The sequence below is a fragment of the Mesoplodon bidens genome, assembly GCF_964165515.1.
Source record: "Mesoplodon bidens genome assembly, chromosome: 3".
Classification (NCBI taxonomy): Eukaryota; Metazoa; Chordata; class Mammalia; order Artiodactyla; family Ziphiidae; genus Mesoplodon; species Mesoplodon bidens.
In genome coordinates, this window is record NC_138178.1 from 79283341 (window position 1) to 79300968 (window position 17628).

Here is a 17628-nt window from a genome sequence, read left to right on the forward strand (position 1 = left end):
GAGGGGTAAGTAAATTCAAGAGAAGGTTTATGGCTTGACGCTCAGAATTTTTGTTTACAAAATGGTTCAGGGGATGAATGGAGGGCTGACACCCTCTGCAGCATCCAACAGATATGTTCTGAGTCTTTCCCTTCTTACTGAGCCCAACTGAAGTCCTTGTCTAGGGAGAGAAGGAGAGATGGAGGAAGGAGTGGAGAAATGGGGAGACAAGCGGGGAGAGGGAGGAGGGAGAGAGGAAAACAGAGAAGGAGGGCGAGATGCAACCAAGTCATGACCAGTAAGTACTCCGGGTGCTGGGTGCTGACTGTACCAACAAGCCAGTTTACTGCACTGACCTACCTTTTTGGACAGCTTGCGGCTATCTTCAACAAAGCGCTTTTCTCTGGGAGTAAAGGTCCGAATACTTGCTTTGATCTAGAAAGACACCAGTGTTAAAAGGGGCAGCATTGAGATGGACTTCACTCTCTTCTTTTTCTAATGACTGAGAAGTTCTGGAAACCAATACCTTCTGACCCTAAGGGCGTGGGATTAGGGGTTTGGGGGGTGGGCAGAGACATGGTGGGTACCCGGAGCTCTACATGGGTCTCCAGAGTCTCATTTCACGAGCATCACTCGGGTAGGTCAGACTGGAGATTCCAGAGTGTTGTTTCCACGTTGCAAATCAAAGAGATATTTTAAACCACTGCAGAGATTGGGCTCATGAAGTCCTCAAACCAAAGTCTCTAAAAAGTAAAACTTCCTTTCACATCAAAGTTTTGAACTACCCCTTGCCAGTAATACCTTGCATGTGAAAATCAGTTTCCGGCTTATAAAAACATCTTTTCCATAGAGAACCTCATTTCCTCTCAATGATCCAGAAAAATAAGTAAATGAGTCATTTTAGCCCAGCTTTTAGGGAATAAACTGAGGGTCAGAGAGATTTCATGGTTTATCCAAATCACTAAACTGAGGAAAACCTCAAAGAACAAAATTCAAGTCCTTCTCCTCTACATCAGAAGGACAACTAGAACATTACTTAACAGTTTTTAATTTAAGGCTGTTTTTCCCCCTAAAACTCAAGTTTTACCTGTGTGCATGGTCTATATACAAGTACTTGCCAGAAGAAAAGAGGAGATGAAGGGTGATCTGTGTGCAACACACACATATGATCTCCTTGAAGGGAAAGGTTAAGAAATGGGGAAAAAGAGGAAGTAACAGCAGACCCCATACTGGAGGCTGTGCCCAGAGTTCTAACATTTCCAGGAATAAAATATAAAACTTCCCTGCCATTGATTTTATGAATAGTCTCTTAAAGATAGTAAACAATTAGCAATGTAGCATCGGGATAATTGAGGAGTCAGAAAGATCTGGATCTGGATCCCGACTCACTCATTTATCAGCAAATCAGCTCCCCTGTTTAATTCCACTTGCTCATCATAAGATGGCATTCATGATAGCTAGGGACCAGGCTTATTGTGGGGATGAAATGAAACAATATCAGAGCCTGGCCCATCGTAGATGGCCAATAAATGGCAGCCATTCTTCTAATTACTGTAAAAGCGCCATTATGCTACATTCATTTACCCCACTAACTGGATTAACCTGTGCTCTCCCTTCCCTTTCTAGAACCTACTGCTGATACCATGACAAGGAATGCCCACAGCTAAGTAAGCCATGTCCACGCATGCCTAGGGATTTCTGCTCCTGGCACTTGAATAGTATGCCCATCTAGAACCAACTGTGCTAATTCGCAAACCTATTTATGCCCATTTTACTCGTTACTATAATTCTATATTTAATTAATTATATAAATTATTGAAATACAGATCAAAAGACTTGAAATCGATGTTGCTCTAGAAAGCCTTGAGAAAGGTCAGTTACTAAAAAGATACTGCTATTGAGGTGATGATTTTATGGAAAAATAATCTGGAGGAATTCCACATTCAGATTGTTCTGTGAGTGTTTTTAAAGAATATCTCTACTTTCAAGAAACTGAAATTAGAAATCATAGATGTTATGGGTGTATTAATGCAAGGAATATGCTGTAGAACTAAAAATAGTAAGTCCATGCTATTTAAAAAAAGGTTATAGGCCCGTACCTAAAAATTGGCAAGTGAATGTATATTTATGTATTTTGTTCATATTAAACTAAAAGTTTAAGATACTTTAAAAAAATCCTCCTTTAACTGTAGTTTTCAATTGAGTAACTACCTGTCTTGATAGTGTTGGATAGCAGGACATCTACTATAATAATTAAATAACATGTCAGAGGCTTGAAGATATCTCTGTCCAACAGCCAACTGTTGCCTTGGAAGAAGATTAAAGGTAATAAAGCTAAGAACCTAATTTTCCTCTTACTTTTTTTCCCCTTGACATTTATTGAGAATTACACACCATCAATTCTACTAGCCCAAGAGGATTAATACCAGACTGTCCAGCACTGATTTTTCTTGGTTCAGTTTTAAAACACTATTTTCTTTGTAGCTGCAAAAATTCTGAAACATTTTACATTGATTTGAATCTCTCCAGGCTGGTCACCTTTTACTTTCCATAGAGAGAAGCTGGGAGATATGTCCCGTTAGACCTACCGGATTATATATGAGGTCCATCTCCAAGTAAATAACTCCTTTAAAAGCTTGTTCTAAATCTTTATTCTTCAACACGTAACAGTTTGTCTGTCCATCTCGAATCTGTCATAAACAATAGATAAAGTACAGACTTTCTATGGGATTTAAACTGAACGAGCTGACAAAATTGAAAATGCAGAACGCATACACAGATGAAGCCAATATTAAGCAAATATTAAAACTATGTAAATATTAAATCATAAATCAACTTTTAATTCTAGAGTGCTTCTATAACTGATAAGAAGATAAAGTAACAATCACCAGGCTGAAACTGATATACGAGAGTAAAATTAGTGGTACAAATGATTACTAAGCCTACCAGGGCTTTCATTCAAAAATCCCAGAAGTTAAACATTTTTATTTGTTAAAAAATGATGAATATTCTACAAAGTTTCTGGCAAGTACCACTCAAGATTGCCAAGGTCATGGGAAAAAGGAAAAACTAGGAAACTGCCAGTCAGAAGACTAAGATTAGATGATAAAATGCAATGTGGTGGGCCTCCCTGGTGGCGCAGTGGTTGAGAGTCCGCCTGCCGATGCAGGGGATACGGGTTCGTGCCCCGGTCTGGGAGGATCCCGCGTGCCGCGGGGCGGCTGGGCCCGTGAGCCATGGCCGCTGAGCCTGCGCGTCCGGAGCCTGTGCTCCGCAACGGGAGAGGCCACAGCAGTGAGAGGCCCGCATACCGCAAAAAAAAAAAAAAAAAAAAAAAAAAAAAAAATGCAATGTGGTACCCTGGGTTGGATCCTGGAACAGAAAAAGGACATTAGTGGAAAAACTGGTGAAATCCAAATAAAGACCAGAGTTTAGTTAATAGTAATGTACAATGTCAGTTTTTTTTTTAGTTTTGATAAGTGCATCATGGCAATGTTAAGATGTTAACATTAGAGGAAACTAGGTGAGGATAGATGGAAACTCTGTATCACTTTGCAAATTTTCTGTAAACCTAGAATCATTCCAAGATAAAAAGGTTATAAAATAAGATGTTTTATTTATTTATAATATGGTATTTTATTTTATAAAAATATTATACAATATTTTATACAATATTTTATAAAATTATTGCCTTATAAAATATTATTTTAGAAAAATATTATTTTATACAAATACTATGAAATATTTTAAAGAAATGAATAAAGGAACGAGTTTTCTAAAAATGACCAGTGCTTCACAGCCAAGGTGCAATACAAATTAAATAAATCAGCATAGCTAAAGTTGAGGTCAAAATCCAAAAACATTTCAAAAGAACAATGTGCTGATAAACCTACAAAATAAACAACTTCTTCTGATAGCATCTCTCAGCCAAGCAACTCACATCAATTCCACATACCAATCTACCTGTGGACCCCAGCGTGTGAGGCATCTAAGAAAAAATCCCCTGTATCATTTTGGAAATGGCTTGGCTCCCATAATGGCATTTTCTTTTCAGATCTGATAGCAGCAATGCTTAGATTATACAGAGTGGTAGTATATGCATTTTTAAACTTCTGGCTTATTCGAAGCATATCTGTTAACTCCAACAGGGCAGAGCAAAACTTGAGCTGACCAAAAGCTCCATTTGGGATTGTAATGATCAAACATCTGAAATAACATAGGAAATTTGAGGGCATGAAATCTGAGCCATATTTTCAATGGCTATTGCTGTCACTACAAGCATCCAGCACAAGTGTTCTTATAAACAGTGGTGGAGATGAGTTGAATAAGTCACGGGGGGGAAACAGAGCCATTCCACTTTACAAGGGAGAGGTCACCTTCCTTCCCAAAGTCACTCCACCTCTCTCAAATTGAATAGGTTTTAAACAGAAAGATGGTTTTCCTGGCCAGTGGCTAAGAGGAAGGGGGTACCCCATAAAGACCTGGCTTCCTTCCTAAACGGTATCCAAACAGGATTCTGAGCTTCCTCTTTTATCCACTGTCTCACTTAATAAATTGTGGGTGTTAAAGTTGAAAGAAATAAATACAAAAACAGCATGACAATTTGCCAAGCTGACTTTGGTCCAGTTTAGTTTTGCCTCAACCCGTAATCATTGTACTGTTATCTTAAAATTTCCATGATTTCTTAAGCATTAGGAAGGGCAACAGAAGAACAAGAGGTATCAGTATAAAAAGAAATATTTTATAGTCAAAGAAGTTTTTTTGTTTTTTTGGGTAAATGATCGTTTCCTCTTTCTCAATGTCCTAGAATTGTGTCAGCAAAGCACAGAATCCACCTAGGACGTTAAAGCAGTTTTTAAAGCTAGAGATATAATTAAGGCTACTCATGTTTGGCACTTTCATATATTATTTTAAAATATATAAATTGTAAGTTTAAAGATTTGTAAAAAGATTGAAAAATTATAGGAAATGAAAAAGTCCCTTTGAATGTCCATAAATACCACAATTCTTTCCCTGAGAAGGAAATTAGATAGGAATTTGGCATGTACCCTTTCTAAATTTTTATTGAGAATTTATAGTCATAAATATATCCTTGAAGAAAGTATTTTACATTTTTTGTGTTTCAAACTGTATACATTTTGTAATTTCATCTGTATGTATCAATAGGATTTGGTAATGTGTCTGTATTAGTATATAGATCAGCCTCATTTCTTTAAACTGCTATGTAAAATTCAAAATCTGAATAAACCACAATTTATGAATCCTTCTATTTATGAATATTTGGTTGATTCCACTTTTTCAGTCTGTCCTCTATAAGGAATATCTTTTGGGAAAAGATAAACTGAGAGATAGAGGAAATACACTACTTTGTATTTGGGATATGCTTGGGTTAAGAACAGATCAATGCATTTGAATATTTAGCGTTATAATTAAACACTGAGATAGTAACCAAAGAAACTATTTGTTAAATATTTTCATTTTCCACGGTGTTTATATAATTGAACTTCCAACACATGAATACAGGATAAAAAGTTCGGTAACACCCCAACTTGCCAAACTCCTAAATGACAGTATTTATATAATAAATGAAAGCTAAACATATATTTTTCCAGTCAAGAACTATACTTATTACTTATACTTAACTCTGAAAATTATTTCTAGCATTTTATAATGTTAAAACCTCTATGAAACAGGACAACTAAAGCACAGCTAAAAGAAAACTTAGAGCAAAGAAATCTATATATACTTTTGTCTTTAGGTATGAGATAGTCACTTCAATTAAGACTTAAGTTTAATTCTGAGATCTCTATCACCTAAGGCAAATTGCGACAAAAGGAAATCTCGAAGTTCAACTGGAGAGTCTTCCTGGGCTGACATCGGGGAGGATTTCATTTCACTCAAATAGAAGGATGAAATAATAGATAATGTCCTTAACTTCAGTGTTACAAGAAAACTCTTCAAATTGACTTATCACACACCTTTACATACTTGCCTTTCCATAGGTGAGGAGCACAGATATCAGGCAATCATTTGGGGAAGGCATCTCTGCAGGACAGTTATAAAGATTTAACCTAATTAGGAATTAAACTTCCATAATTAGGGAAATGGGCATTTCCATGTCCCTTTACATTATTTTCAGAAACAATATGATATATCAGAAAGCTAACCATGTTAACTGTGAATTCTTGGTTACATTAGACAGTGAACGAAAAGAGCACAGGAAGTCTGTTTCTGAGTAATGATTCAGGATTTCAGAGCCAGAGGACAAGTTACAGAGAAGGTAGTCTGGTTTAGATTTTAATCTGACCTGAAATTTTCTTTAACCTATGCAATTTTTCTCTATCTAAAAGAATTTTAAATCTGCTTACACAAGCTTTAAGCATGGTAAATATGAAGAACTTTTAAAAAGTTTGGTGATAAAACTAATTTTTGAGTCAAAGAGATACTGCATTCATTATATTAGAAAACAAAACTTTTTAAATTGGCATATAACAAAGGTTAGTATGTGGGACAGAGAAAAAGTATTTTTCTCAGCTGGAACTCTTTTTAAAGATTTCTCATTATTTAAAAAAAAGAAAAAGAAAAAAAAGAGAATTCTCATTATTATGCTTTACTGTAAAGTTTTGATGTGACAAGATATCAACTGATTCAACAGCAAAGTTAATCAGAATCGATATGAAGGAATAAAACCATCAGTTGCTTTAAGGAGGAAAGATACACATTTAACATCAAAATCCAAACAGAAGAGTCATATTGATCCTCCCCAGCCCCCAATTCCACCTTCATGTGAATAAATGGAGAACATTTGGGTGTAAACAAGCGTTATTCTATCAGAAGCTTTTCATTGCATGCAAAAGGGAAAATAATGTGACATAACAATACACCAGGTGGTCCCCACTAATGCACATGCAAGGTGACTCCAACAAAATGTGATGTGAACAGACACATGCTCACATGTGATATGTGGCTAGGAAAGAAGAAAAGTAAATATCCTTTACTTGGTAGTGATTCTATTCACAACCCCACTTGGAAACACGCCTGTTTCCCACCGCGGGAGTTACAAACAGCACGAGAGATTGAAAAGCCCGTAAGGTCACTGTTTGCCCTGACACAGTCAACCACCAGCCAGTAGAGGCAGCACTGAACTCATCACCCCAGCCCTCCACATACAACACACCTTTCTCTGTGCAAGGCCATCCAACCCACCCATTGCCTGAATCCAAAACCCAGCACTGAACTTTGGTAAAGGCAGAAAACCCTGCTGTACCCAAAATGTCTTATCAACTCCTCTCCCTGAAATAGAAGCTGTCTTTACAAAGTAATATTTACTAATTGGAAGAAAGGTGTACAATTTACAAAAATAGCTTAAAAAGAGGAAAAAAAAATGTAATTTTTACAATATTCCATTTTTTAACAAACATCTCTAATTTTTAATGTACTTTTATAAATATTTATCTTATGAAAATAGGATCATAGTGTATTGGATGAAGTTTGGGACTCCTTAGAGGCAGATGAAGTGAGTTTAAATTCCGGCTCTGCCTCAGAGTGGCTGGGTAACTTTGGATAAGTTACATAACTCCTCTCTTCTTCAGTTTCCTAATCTGTAAAGTGTGAATAATAATAATAAAAAAAAGATACATATCTCAGCAGTTGTGAAATAATCAGCAAAAAGCAGTAAGAACAGTGACAAGTATACAGAAATTGCTTATTAAATAACATGATTTATTCTGTCTTACTTTCATTTATGTACTTTTTAATCACTTGTGTTTTAAACTTTAAAAAAGTACGGGAAACATTCTCCAATGTAAAAATCGATTTTTCTCCATAATTTAGAATGGTTCTTCATCTCATGAATATTCTATAATTAGCTTAACCAATCTTCCATTGTAATCTAAGATTGTTTCCAATTTTTAACAACTGTAAACACTGTGATGGTTTTACACATAGATATCTTTGTGCTTCCATGATGCATTCCTAAAACTAAAGTCTTAGAGGTGGAATTATTGCGTCTCATACGGTACACATATTTTTATGGTTTCGGCAAGTATTGCCAATTTGCTCTCCTAAAACGTTCTATTAATTTATACTCCTAGCCTCAGTGAATGAGCCTGTCCGTTTCCTTCCAATGTTGCCAACCATAGGCATTTTTATTTAATATACAGCAATTTCATAGGAATAAAATGGCCTCACGTTGTTTTAATACGTGCTTTTTTAAATAACTAACGAAACTGAACATTTTCTGTCATATGTTTATTAACAGTGGGCCATGGTAGGACCGTGAAACCAGACTTCACTTTAATTCCCATTTCTGGCGTTTAGCATCTGTGTAACCATGGGTAATTACTGTATCTCTCCAAGCCCCAGCTGCCTCTCTAAAATAGATATCTAGAATATAAATGCTCAAAGATATGTGTCTATTAAATTTTAATCTAAGGTGTCTTCTAGGAGGCTGGTAGCAGGTCATGCTCCCTCCAGAAGCATTTGAGAGAGTCCTTTGACTACACTTAATCACTACTGCTCACAAAAAATCTTGACTATATTTCTTAATCTGACTGCTTAAAGTAATTTGGTAATTTAAGCTACTAAAACAAGGGTGATGAAGATGAGAGCTTACACTTTAAGTGCTTACTGTGTGCTACTGTACTCTTTTTACATTTATCAAACCACGTAAATCCTCACCACAGACCTCCAACACAGGTACTGTGATAATTTTCATTTCATAGAGGAGGAAACAGAAACAGAAATGTCAAGTAAGGTGTCAAAAGTCACATAGCCAGTTAATGGAGAAGACTGGAGGCCAACCCAGGTCATCTGGCTCCCTCTTCTGCACTTTAAAAAAATAAATAAATTTATTTATTTGGCTGCATTGGGTCTTCATTGCAGCTTGAGGGCTTTTTCTAGTTGTGGCGAGTGGGGGCTACTCTTCGATGTGGTGTCCGGGCTCTAGGCACGCAGAATGTAGCACGCAGGCTCAGTAGTTGCGGCGCACGGGCTTAGTTGCTCTGCGGCATGTGGGATCTTCCCGGACCAGGGCTCGAACCCGTGTCCCCTGCATTAGCAGGAGTATTCTTAAGCACTGCACCACCAGGGAAGCCCCCTCTTCTGCACTTTTAACAACCACGATGGTGGTTGAATAAAGCATGAGCCATCCATATGCTCATTAGCTATACAGATTTCTGCCTCCTTGATTTAAATTTTCTGTTAGGTTGAATTGTCTTTTCCTTACTGATCAAAAAAAAAAAACACTTTTATATTAGTGTTGTCATCTATTTGTTTTATGCTGCAAGTATTTTTGACCAACCTATCCTTTGTCTTTTAATCTTCTATGGAAATTTTTGTTTTCACCATGACATCTTAAATCTTTCTTCCTTTAACATTCTTGTTTTTCAGTTTGTTTATGTAGCACTTCCCATTATTTTAATAGTTTTATTTATGGAACTATAAATAAATAAATATTTATTTATTTTGTTTCAAGCATTTGACCTTTAATTCACCTTGAAATAGTTACTGTGTTTGGTGTAACATGCCGACACATTTTTCCCTGATGGATAAGCAACCAACTTACCTCAGAATCACTTATATAGTGATCACTTAGTTTATCCTCTCAATGACTTCATGTTTCAAGTTTATCATATATTAAATTTCTCAATTAGTCTTTTCTTCATGTCCTTCAGTACAGCTCAGAAATTCCTCACATAGTTAAGCATTACAGCGTTTTTTTGTTTCCTGTTATACTCTTTGATTTTTTTTTTTAGGTTTATCAGATTTTTTTTTAGGTTTTTAAGATTTCTATTGGGTATGGGCACTGGTTTTCATTTTCTTAACTTTGATATTGTTTATACATAACTGACTTTTTTTTATTCCAATACATTGTCTATTAACTTTCTTTATATTTACAGATACTATCAGATAGCTAGTACTTGCAAGTAATGTGTTTCCTTCATTCAAATATCATTTACTTCTCTTACATTTTTGCATTGACTGGATCTGACCTAAAAGGTTTAATTTTAATAGTTAATTCATAGTACATAAGCTCATTAAATTCTTGCAACAATCCTAGCAGTAGAAACTACTGTTATCTTCATTTTAAAAATGAGGAACTAGAGCAGCTTCCCTGGAGGTCCAGTGATTAAGAATCCAGGCTTCCACTGCAGAGGGCATGGGCTCCACCCCTGGTCGGAGAAGTTCCACATGCCACGAGGTGTGGCCAAAAAAGAAAAAAAAAAAAAATGAGGAACTAGAATAACTATCTCTAGTGTTTCAGCAATAAGTCTTAATGTTTGTGATACTTCTGATAGATATGATTCATCATGTTAAGGCACTGCTCATCATTTACTAATTTATTAGACTATTTTTTCATAATCAAGGATGGATGTTAAATTTTATCAAGTACACCTTCTACATCTATTGAGATTGTCAAGGTGTTGTTTTTTTTTTTTCTTAACTCAATAATATAAATTACACAATTAGATTTCCTAATGTGTTCAGTCTTACTGATGTTCCATGAAAGGTATATAATTTGCTTTTTTTTAATGTGTTTTTTTTAATATCAGAATTATTTTAGTCTTAGGGAATGAATTCACACATTTTCCATTTTCTTTTATGTTCTGAATAAACTTCAACAACGTTTAAGAATTGCCTGTGCAGTTAAGGTTTCAAAACTCATGTTCATTAAATGATTGAAATGTGTTATTTTCTTATTCGGGGGAGAGGAGTATGCAGAGAGAAAAGGGTGGAGTTATTTGATAACTATTTCTGATATTTCCATCATTAATGATTTTCACTAAACAGTGCATTTAATACCTGATATTCAAGTTCCTCTAATTATATTTTTAAAGATAATTTCCTTGATATTTTTATACATTAATTTCTTCAAATGGGGGACTGCAGTATATTTTTAGTTAACTTGGGGAGATTTTTATACCTTTACAATACCTGTCTTCCCAAGGTATGTCTCTATATTTTTTCACATTTTCTCTCATACTTAGTAAAATTTAGTTATGTTCTTCATAGCAACCCCTATATTTCTTGTTGTTCACTCATTCTTAATAGCATATGTTTTCCCTTTCTTTCATTAGCCTTGTAAATGGCTTGCCTGTATCACTGGTTTTGGGGGGATTTGGATTTATCAAATACACTATTTAAGTACTTTCTATGTAATTGCCTTTTATTAATCTTCATAAATTTCTTTATAATTTTCTCAGTTTTCTTTATTTTAGTTCATTTTGTTGAGATGTTTAATTGATTTTCAACCTTGTTGTTCAATTATAAAACCATTCACATAACTTCCTTGGTGGTCCAATGGTTAAGACACTGTGCTTCCACTGCAGGGGGCACAAGTTTGATCCCTGGTCAGGAAACTAAGATCCTACATGCCCTGTGGTGCAGCCAAAAAAAATTTCCTCTGAATAATACTTTTGGCCCTTACCCATAGTTTTTATATATTGTATTTCATTGTTAGTTTCTAAGACGTTTATAGTTGCAGTTTTGGTATCTACATTAGCTACCTGAGATTTTTTTTCTACCAAGGGTTTTGATACTTGTTTCATTTTTGTTATTTATTTCTCTTTGCTGTGATCACAGTACAGGTTCTGCCTTTTTGAAATCTACTGAAGCATTCTGGACCCACAACATAATCAACAATTAAACAAGTTAAGTGGGTATGTGAACAGAATATTTTATGTGTTTATGTGTGTGTCTACACATACATATGTTGGACAAAGCTTACGGCTGATTCTCTAGTCTAAGGACCACCACTTTAGTTTGTTTAAAATTCACCTGAGAACTTGCTAAAAAAATAAAAACAAAAACAAAAGAGATTCCAGGGTTTCATCACCAGAAATTTAGTAGCTGTGGAATCATGTGCAAGGACTTTTGCTATTAGCATACACTTCATGGAACCTGGAATTTCAAAGACTTGGCACTTTAAAACATCACTTCAAAGCTTTGTTTTTTGTTTCTGATTTTTAAAAGCTAGATAGATAATATATATTATTTTTCTGTGATTCCAATTTTGTAATTTTTCTGGTGTTTCAAATATTATATATATGTGTGTATATACATATGCACACACACATTTCCATGGGAAGTCATTCACGTAAAAGTTCCTGTCTTTATAACTTTATTGATAATTAAATTATTTTGTAACTCATAAAATAGCCTCCTCTATATGTTTCTCACTTACCTTTTGTTTACATTTATGTGTTACACTTTTGTTTATCCATTTTAGTATTGCCACCTTTGAGGTGTCTCATCTAGAAGAAGCACTTAGATTTTACTCTTTCACTCATTATAAGAGGTTTTTCCACTTAATAGAAAAGTCTAACCCATTCAACGTTTACCATCACACAGGATATGCTCAGATTTATACTATCTTCCCGTTATAGGACAGTAGATGAATCCCATTAGTCATTCTTCTTTCTCCCTTGGCCTGTCGTAACCAAATATCATCCACCTTCTACACCAGTTATGGTTCATGATAATTCTAGCATATTTATGGCACCCTTTGCTGGTTTCCAAGGCCAACAGGAAAATGTGCCTTATCTTCCTTTACTTCAATGAACATGTCGGACCAGGATTAGATGAGGAAGAGAGTTGAATGCTTGTGTCCAAAAATCACCATATTGCCCTGTTAAATTTTGTATTTGGTTATACATCCATAAATATTTTATGTAAAGTAAAATAAATATTATATATTTCAATGGCCAAAATTTCAGCATTAACTTAAAAAATATGATTAAGAATGTCCAGTACAATGTGCAAAATCCATCATAGGTGAGAGTTGGGCAAATACTTAATTGGAAATGCAAATGAAGATGTGCATGGACACTTATTTGGTACAGCAATTATAGAAAATTTATCCCATAAAGCTAATTAAGTGAGGCTGTTATTGGTGCACCTAGTTACCATGCACTGGCTTCACAGAGAATGCTAAGGGCTGCATGAAGGCCTGTGCTTCTGATATAAATTCACATGTGCATGTTGGCATAGCTTACACAAGAGGACTCAAATTTGTTTCAAAATGTAGGACCTCATCAAATTGAGATGACTTCTCCATAGATAGTAGGAAATAACAACAAACAGATGCTTTTCCTATTTTACAGAAAGCTGATTTTCAAAGTCTTCCAAAATTGACCCATTAGATAATTAATTCTAGGAGGGTAAACACATGTTTAAATAAGAAGGATGAGAAGAACTCAGCCAGATTTTCACGACAAAATCAAGATCACTTAATTGAGAATAGAAATGAAAAATAAATCTACTGAACTGGATAATTATTAGGAGACAATGTCTATGTTGGGAATGTTTTAAAACTAAAACATTGCTACTCTTTTCCAATGTATATTTACTATATTATTGATTAGAAGAGTTTTGGAAGAATGTGGAAATGTACAAATATTAAAAGTTTTCAGGACTTCCCTGGTGGTACAGTGGTTAAGACTCCACACTTCCACTGCAGGGGGCACAGGTTAGATCCCTGGTGGGGGAAGTTCCGTGTGGTGCGGCCAAAAAAAATTTTTTTTTCAGATTATAATCCAATCCAACTGCAATTTTCTACTGCTTTTAATCATGAGTAAAAGGTTTTGCATATCTATATAATCATTTAAAAAAAACTGTTTTTTTAAAAGTTGGACAGAAATGAAATCTATGGAAGGATAGCTCACTGTCCTGTATTTTTTAAATTCTGATGTATATCTGAGCATATGTGTATGCTTTGAACAATTCACCACCATTAATAAATATACTGATTTTAGAATATGAATTTTAAGGGAGCCAAGAGTCATCCAATATATTCACCCTGATTAAAAGATATAGTGAATTCAGAACAGGCTCTTTATTTAACAGGCTGAAATGCACTTAGCACATTACTATTTCGAGAGAGTAAAAGTTGAACTACTTTCAATACTTTACACTTAGACGTTTTAAAATGTAGTTTGCATTTTCTCTGAAAGTGTAAATCAAGTTTTAGTTTATGACTTGATTAAAGAAAATGTGTTCTCACAAAAATTACGCACACTCTAAGAAATACAATGTTTGTTTTTAAATATGAAACAAGGTATTATAGGATACTGCTCCATATCCTATAGAGGTAATAGTGAAGCACCAAAAAATCCATTTTTATGACTAAAAATATTTAAAAAGCAGGGAAATAAATCCTTTTCCTAAGAGGCATAGAACACAGAATTGAAGGGTTTTCTCTTTGACGCTTTTTTTCTGGAGTTGCAACCAATTTCCTCCAGGAAGAGTCTTCCTCCCCTATAATTTGCTTCACACAGGAGCCAAAGTTTCTTCCTAGTTAACTGTTCTGCTATATCCATGCCAAAGCCTGCAGATAATCCCCGCTCATAGAATAGGCCCCAAACTCCCTCCACCCCTCCTGAGCTGCACTCTCCAGCCTCCCTGTTCACACTGAGAGCTAGGCACCAAGGCCGCCCTTTGCTTCCAGAATGTGGCCTCTCCTTTACCTCCCCCTCTGCTTGGAATGGCCTTCATTCTTCACCTCACCCAGCAGTCCCTATCAACACCATACTCCTTCCTGGCCAGCTCAGACTCCCCACTTTCTAAAGTCTTCCCAAAGTTAAATTCAGCCCCCCCACCTTGCATTTTCCTGTTCCTTTTATATGGCACCTAATATTTTCAGTCTTGTGTGCTCATCTCACAGGCATCACCCATGAAATGCAAGACTTTACTTAACTCTGTATCCCACCTGCACCCCTGCCCCCCACCTCCACTGCACTGAGCCCAGTGGCTGCACAAAACAGATCTTGGTTATGGCTTTTGGCACAATATTTACTTAACAGCTACTCACTATGGCAGCACAGCATCCTCTTAGGATGGCTCTGATATGCGACTGCCTAATTCAAACCCAGTCTCCCCTACTTACCAGCTACAGGTCTTTCTTTGCCTCAGTTTCCTCATTTGTAGATGGTCATAATAATAAAGCATGCCTCATTAGGCTGTCATAGAATTAATGATGTACCATATGGTAAGTGTACAGCACAGGGCTTGCTAGGTAAGTATTGCTCAATAGATATTAAATAAAGAAAAAACCTAGATCTAAATACATTTTAAAATATACCCTCTAAATCACAAGTTAGAATTATTTTAAAATAATTATAAATATAAACAAAATTTATAAATACTATAGATATAAGTAATGTAAACTTTAAAAAAAATCAAATGATCAATGAAATAACAAACAAAATTTGCCTGTTACAGATACTGAGGGTTATGGCCCTTTTTTCTATCACATTTATATCTACACTTTAGGTAGGGAATCAATTCATTTGGAGAAGGTATGTTGCGGGTGTATCGGGAAGAGCCCACACAGATCTTACATAAGATCTGATCACTTTCCCAATCTACTGGTCAAAGCATCGGAAATAAATATGAACTGAAACAGCCATGCTGAACAACAACTACTGAAATGTCTTATTCAGCTCAACATCCCTGGGCCCCCAAAGTCCCTAAGGGGAAACGTGGCTCCGGCCACAATACCTTTACACAGTGGAGAACTTTCAGATCTGGGCTTATTTCTCCACGTGCTACATTTATATTAGAAACAAACAGTATAAACCAAATCAAACACTCCCCGCCTGGAAACCTCCCTGTGGTTTCCCATCACCACTAAGAAAGAGCCAAAGTCCTTCTAACTTTCAGGTTGTCAGGGTCCTACAAGGTCCTCTTCCACGCCACTCTATCCCCTATTCTTTCCTATCTCACATTTGCTATTCTCTATTCCAACCACACTGCTCTGCTATTTTTGGAATTTGACAGTCAAGGCCTGGCCTTGGAACCTTTGAACTTGAAGATTTCCTGCCTGGAAGAGTTTCCCCAGATATCCTCCTGGTTTTCTCCCCTCCCTTACCTACTTAAGTTCTCAGTCAAATGTTCCCTTTCCAGTGGGGTCATCGCTGCCTGAATCACGGAAAATTGCATCCCTTCCCCACACACATCCTCTTGGAGGCCCCTCCCCCTGCTTCATTTTCTACATAGCACTTTTCACCATCTAACCTACTGTGCATTGCTTTTTTTTTTTTTTTTTTTTTTTTTCTGTTTTGTATATTGCCTCCTGCAATCAAAAGATAAGTTCCAGGAGAGGACATAGCTTCACTGCGATCATTGTTAGAACATTACCACCTAAAACAATTCTTGGCACACACTGAACACTTGATAAGTATTTATCAAATGAATGCTTAGATTGTGGGGCAGCTTATCAGCAACCTGAAAAAGTTAAGGGGGCTCATGGGCTTGCTTGCATTGAAACAAAGTCTTTCACAAATCACTCTATCTTGTATTTTGAAGGATATAGTTTGAAAGCTCTATTAATTTAGGACAATGGTTCTCCACTCCACCGGGAGTGACTCTGCCCTCTTCAGAGCACTGGGCGATGTTGCAAGACATCTTTGGTTATCATAATAGTGATGGGTGGATGGGTGCTACTGGCATCTAGTGGGTAGAGGTCAGGGATGCTGCTAAACTTCATACAGTGCATAGGACAGTCCCCGCAGCAGAGAACGATCCGTCCAACAATGTCAGGAGTGCTGAGGTTGAGAAAACCTAAACCTGATTTAGCCAGAGGTAATTTCTTAGATCTAACTCCACAGCGTATAGCGATTGTACATTACTTGGGAGGGAAGAAAGAAAGTCAGTCAACTTGTTGGTATCCTAGGAAGACCAAATACACAAAATGTTTACATGAGAAACAGAGAGAGGGTAATAAAGATACGAAGTGGCGTTCACCCAGCAAGGAATCAAATACGCTACTAAGGATTTATCTTTAAAACAAGAGGAGAAATGTCCCAAAAAAATAAATGTTAGAGAGAAAGGACACTAAATTCTAATGGAGAGCCTTGGTTCCTTGTCCCTTTAGACCTCTTTAAAATTGTGCCCCATGTTCTTGTTACATGTATTCTTTCAGGAATAACTGACAAAGTTGTAATAAAAAAAAAAAAAAAAAAGGAGGGAAATCCTGCATCACCATCTCCTCTCTGAGAGCCGGCGTGGCTTGCTGCTGGTGGCTCAGAACATTCGGCAGCAGCCAGCTCTGCAAGGGAGCAGCTGCTCCACCATGCTCTTCAAGTAACACCAGGGATATGAGAACTTGGGGAGAAATTAACCAAGCAATCAAAAAGAGAAGAGATATTGAGAGGTGCAGCATTTCCCCCTCTGTAAACACCATGTGAGCTAGTCTAATCTCATGGATAAATTACAGACTGCCCCAGCCACAAAAATGCACTAAGAGCTTTGGGGAAATAAGTCTTTGGGAAGAAAGAAATAAAGCCTTCCTCACTGCTAAAGGCCATTACAACTCTACCACACATTGTATGAATGGTTGGATGGAAAACTGAAACTCTCTCCTCTAGAAGAGTACATTTGGCATAAACATAAATGCCCAATTAATAGGTGAATTCAGATCCCAGCTTTCTACCTTTGCCCATGTAAAGACATTATATGATGCTCTCTCCTCTGAATTTTATAGGGTATTTTATTTTCATTCCGCTCTTAGCTCACTCTGACACATTACCTTTTAAGGGGACTACCAAAACAGCCCTATTTTTCCAAGACAGGCTCTCTGCTTTCTTCCACAAAGCACTTTTGGAGACTGAACACAAATGGGACTACTAAAAAGACAAACAGAATTTTTAA

At 36.3% G+C, this 17628-nt stretch overlaps 1 protein-coding gene across 5 annotated transcripts in view; it reads right to left on the bottom strand.

Annotated features, from left to right (window-relative positions):
• Positions 1-17628, bottom strand: part of MCTP2 (multiple C2 and transmembrane domain containing 2) — a gene marked incomplete at its 3' end in the record, with an annotated part of 246209 nt that overhangs the window by 90118 nt on the left and 138463 nt on the right. For all 5 annotated transcript variants that reach the window (XM_081228579.1, XM_081228580.1, XM_081228577.1 and 2 more), the window contains 2 exons: positions 2568-2669; positions 340-414 (listed from right to left, as the gene is read on the bottom strand). In XM_081228579.1, the coding sequence (XP_081084705.1) occupies positions 340-414; positions 2568-2669 (177 nt within the window). The remainder of the gene's footprint in view (positions 1-339; positions 415-2567; positions 2670-17628) is intronic.